The following is a 5,332-nucleotide window of genomic DNA, read 5'->3' as shown; positions in this document are numbered from 1 at the left end:
GGATTTTGCCTATAATATTGTTTGCAAGTTAAGAAATTGAATCACTGTTTTAGTTAGACATAAAATTTAGTAATACTCTTTATAAAATCTAGACATTACACTTTGAGTTAAGAATTGGAAAAATAAATAGTCAACTTGGTAGTTCCCACGGGTACGATACCCGACTCCTTATTAAGAGCCATTATATTACTTGTACGATCACGTGCACTTGCATGTGTAATTTGATCACAACAAGTTTTTGGCGTCGCTGCCGGGGACTTCAGTAATTAGAAGATATTTAATTTTTCTATTTCTAAAAGCTAATCACAAGTGTTGACAACTTGATCTTAGTGTTTCATTACTGCAGGTGTTTTGATACTCCAAAACTGGACGACGATCATGAACTGTTGTCACCGCTCTCAAAACCTGAAAGTTTCATACATAGGAAACTGAGACAAGCCGAACATTCAATTCCTTTAGAGTTTCAGGAATCATTAACTCCAGTTCACAAATCTGAAGAACGAGAGTTGACACCTGAAACAATGGCTCTAATAAAATGAGAGTTAGAGATGTGGCAGTCCCATGACCCACCAATGTTACTTCTTGTAGTTAGAAACCTGAGGCTGGTGGAAGATTTGAATCGAAATAGAGCATGGTGCAGTTCTTGCACTCAAATGAACAGTTTACTGGTCTCTGTCATGAGGATCCCACAGTTCACATTCACAACTTTCTAGAGATCACTTACACATATACTCCAACTAGAGTAAATAAAGATTATGTGAGGCTTATCTTATTCCCCTTTTCTCTGTTGGGGGAACCAAAAAGATGGTTAAATTCAGAGCCCGCAAACTCAATCACTACTTGGGATGATCTTTCCCATAAATTCCTCATTAGATTCTTCCTCTCTAGGAAGACCGCCAAATTAAGAAGTGACATTCTCAGCTTTCAACAGAATTGTGGTGAAAATCTATACCAAGCTTGGGACAGGATTAAATCAATGTTGATGAGTTTCCCTCATCATCATCAAGAAAATAAGTGCTACTGCATACTTTCATTGAGGGCTTAGATCCTAACACCAAGATTCTGCTTGATTCAGCTGCAGGTGGACAAGCATTAGAGAAGACTTATGCAGAGCTGTACACCTTGCTGAATAGGATATCTCAAGTTAATCCAGAGTGGAAAGGTAGTGGGTTAAAGCCAGTGGTACATAAAACCGTAGGAGTATTAGAGATTGATGTTGTGATAGCTTTAACTGCTCAATTTCAGCCATGCAGAATATGATGAATACTCACTTGAGTAACACAACATTGGGACAACAGACTTCTCAAGTTAACGCAGTCCAGCAAACCCCTACTTGGTGTGAGATTTGCGATGGGAGTGATAATATGAAGATACTTGTGTTGCAAATCCAGAGTCGGTAAATTTTGTGGGTAATGCGCAAAGAAAGGGAGGCCAAAAAAATTATGGGAACACCTACAACCCGAGTTATTGAAATCACCCAAAATTCTCTTGGGGAGGAAATCAAAATCAAGTTCAAGGTCAGAATCAGTACAGACCTCAGGGTAACCCCCAAGGATATCAAGGGCAGATGCAAAGAGAGAAACCTAAGCCACAATCTGGGAATATGAGTGTCGAAGAGATGTTAAAGAAAATCATGGAAGTCCAAGCTCAGTTAACGGATGATGTGAGAAATAATCAGTTAGCTAACCAAAATTTGGAAAAGCAATTTGGGCAATTGACTAGTGCTCAAAATTCTAGACAACAAGGGGGTTGCCTGGCAACACAAATCCAAATCCTAAACAGGTCAATGCTGTGAGTACCCGTAGTGGGCTACAATTGGAGGAATTATCTCTGAAGAAAAACATTATCTAAGTGGTGAGTAGAGAGGGTGAACCCCATAACAAGGAAGAAGTTGCACCTGCGGAAAGGTGCAACCAATAGTAAGACCACCTCTTCCACTCCCTCAGAAGTTCAAGAAGAAAAAGGAGGATGAATGCTTTGGTAAGTTTCTATCTTTGTTGAAACAAGTTCATATTAACTTGCCTTTGGTAGATGTTTTGCAAGGTATAACCAGGTATGCAAAATATGTCAAAGAAATTGTAGCAAATAAAAGGAGATTGACTGAATATGAGACAATTACACTCACTGAAGAGTGTACCTCCAAAATTAAGAACAAGTTACTCATGAAGCTGAAAGATTCGGGGTGCTTTACGAGACAAATTACCATCGGCCAGAGTATCCATGCGCGAGGTTTGTGCGATTTAAGGGCTAGCATTAATTTAATACCAACTTCATTGTATAAGAAACTAAGTTTGGGTAGTCCTAAGCCAACTACTGTTATTTTACAATTGGCTGATAGATCAGTAGCCAGACCCGAGGGAGTTGTAGAAGATGTTCTAGTGCAAGTGGGATCTTTGATTTTTCCGGTGAATTTTGTAGTATTAAACTTTGAGCCAGGTCCTGAGGTTCCATTTATATTAGGTTGCCCATTCTTAGCTACTGGGAAGGCAATGATTGATGTAGTTGCTAGTCAATTTACTATGAGGGCTCACGATAAGGTAGAGGATTTTGATGTATGTAGAACCTTAAAAATGCCACCGTTGTATGAGGAGTTATCTGCCATCACCTGTGGTAGATCTGGAGGTAGATGGTAAACACATCTTGGCTAAAGACCCTTTTGAACGAGTAATGAGGGGTGATGAGATCTATAGAGATGCTGAGGCACATGAAATTGTGCAGATGTTAGACTTGACTGTGATTGAAAAATTGGGAAGAAGATGGGAGTCATTGAACAGAGTGTTAGGGCCCCCACCTAATCCCTCAATTGAAGAAACTCCTAAATTAGAGTTGAAGACCTTCCAGCACATCGAAGGTATGTATTTTTAGGTGTAAATGATACTTTACCTGTTATTTTGTCTGCAACATTATCAGATGAACAGGTGGAAGCAGCGTTTTTGATTCTAAAAAAGCGCAAAGCAACAATAGGGTGGCAGAGTCAGATATCCAAGGTATAAGTCCAACTTTATGTATACGTAAGATATACATGGAGGAAGGATACAAAGCAGGTGCTCCACAACAGCGAAGAATAAATCCTTTAATAAAGGATGTGGTTCTGAAAGAGGTAATCAAGTGGTTAGATGCAGGGATAGTGTATCAAATATCGTATAGTAAATAGGTAAGTCCGGTGTAGTGTGTGCCTAATAAAGGTGGAATGACTGTAATAACCAGCGGTAGAAATAAATTGATCCCAACAAGAACGGTAACATGGTGGAGAATATGCATGGACTATAGGAAGTTAAATGAATCCACCAGAAAGGATCATTATCCAGTTCCTTTCATTGACAAAATATTGGACAGATTGGCAGGTCAGGAATATAATTGCTTTCTTGCCGAATACTCAGGGTATAACCAGATCGTAATTGCACCAGATGAACAATAGAAGGCAACATTCACATGACCTTATGGTACCTATGCCTTCAAATGCATGCCATTCAGGTAATGTAATGCTCCAGCCACTTTTCAGAGATATATGATGGCAATCTTTCACGATATGGTGGAAGATTTTGTGGAAGTATTTATAGATGGCTTCTTAGTATTTGGTGAGTCCTTTGAGGTATGCTTGATAAATCTTGATAGAGTCTTAGCAAGATGTGAAGAAACCAATTTAGTTTTGAACTGGGAAAAGTACAACTTTTAGGTGAGAGAAGGGATTGCTTTTGATCACAAGGTATCAAAAAATTGGTTGGAGGTGGACAAAGCCAAGATTGAAGTAATTGACAAATTACCACCTCAGTATCAGTTAAAAGGGTGAGAAGCTTTTTGGGCCATGCAGGTTTCTATTGAAGATTCATTAAAAATTTCTCCAAGACTGCAAAGCCCATGTGCAGTCTTGGAGAAAGAGGTGAAATTCAAGTTTGACAAGAACTTTTAAGAGGCCTTTGAAGTGTTGAAACAAAAGTTGATCGAAGCCCCTATAATTGTAACACCAAATTGGGAGTTTCCATTTGAATTGATGTGTGACGCTAGATATATTGCAGTTGGAGCAGTGTTGGGGCAAAAACGAAAAAAAGTGTTTCCCTCCATATACTATGCGAGTAAGACACTAGATGAACCCAAGCAAACTACACCGTAACTGAGAAAGAAATGTTGGCCTTAGTGTATGCGTTTGACAAATTTAGGTCATATCTGGTAGGAACGAAAGTTATAGTCTACACTGACCATGCATCCATCAAATATATCTTCAATAAGAAGGATACAAAACCCTGATTGATGAGTAGGATCTTACTTCTCCAGGAATTTGACTTAGAGATTAAAGATAGGAAGGGTTCAGAGAATCGGATAGCCGACCATCTGTCTAGATTAGAAGATTCATCTCATGTGGCAGAGGAAGGAAAAATCCGGAACGAATTCCTTGAAGAACAGCTTTTCGCATTCGATATTACACTTGTTTTGAGTTAAGAATTGGAAAAATAAATCGAGTATAGTTGGTAGTTCCTATGGGTACGATACCGGCTCCTTATTAAGAGCCCTTATATTACTCGAACAATCACATGCACTGGCGTGTGCGATTTGATCTCAATTGTGAATTATTTGGTGAGTGTCTTATTTCCACCTCGGGCATCAACACATCAGAGGCAGAGATTGAGGTACGATGCTAAATTCTATGTATGGGATGAGCCTTATTTGTTTAAGCAAGGTCCAGATCAAATGCTGAGAAGATGTATAGATGAGGAAGAGGCCCCAAAAGTATTAGAAAGCTGTCACTCTTCACCATATGGTGGATATCATGGGGGTGAATGAACTGCACATATGGTATTACAATCTGGATTCTTTTCACCTACCCTATTTAAAGATGCGGTGTTGTTTGTTAAAAGAGGTGATTATTGCAAATGAATGGGCACCATTTCAAGAAGGCATGAGATGCCTTTGAGTAACATTCTGGACGTGGAAATCTTCAATGTTTGAGGGATTGATATCATGGGATAATTTCCGTCGTCTAGAGGGAATCAATATATTCTAGTAGCGGTAGATTATATGTCCAAGTGGGTTGAAGCAGTAGCATTAAGACCTAATGACTCCAAAGTGGTTGTGAAATTTATCTAGTAACACATTTTCACCAGTTTTGGCAGTCCTATGGCGATTATCAGTGATGGAGGTATCATTTCATAAATAATTCCATTTATTATTTATTGGCTAAGTATGGGGTGAGGCATAAAGTGGAAACTACATGCCATCCTCAAACTAGTGGACATGTTGAAGTATCCAACAGGTAAATTAAGCAGATCCTACAGAAAACTGTAAATGCTTAAAGGATGGATTGGTCAGATAAGCTAGATGATGCTTTATGGGCATA

General features: G+C 39.0%; 1 protein-coding gene across 1 annotated transcript; it reads left to right on the top strand.

Annotated features, from left to right (window-relative positions):
- The first annotated feature begins 1,567 nt into the window (after positions 1-1,567).
- LOC107013229 lies at positions 1,568-2,633 on the top strand. The gene is made up of 2 exons (XM_015213190.1): positions 1,568-1,791; positions 2,054-2,633. The coding sequence occupies exons 1-2, from the start codon at positions 1,568-1,570 to the stop codon at positions 2,631-2,633; spliced, it is 804 nt and encodes a 267-aa protein (XP_015068676.1).
- The last annotated feature ends 2,699 nt before the right edge of the window (positions 2,634-5,332 follow it).

The sequence above is a fragment of the Solanum pennellii genome, chromosome 3 (genome assembly GCF_001406875.1).
Source record: "Solanum pennellii chromosome 3, SPENNV200".
Classification (NCBI taxonomy): Eukaryota; Viridiplantae; Streptophyta; class Magnoliopsida; order Solanales; family Solanaceae; genus Solanum; species Solanum pennellii.
The sequence above is the reverse complement of the archived record's forward strand: the minus strand, read 5'-3'. Positions and strand labels throughout refer to the sequence as shown.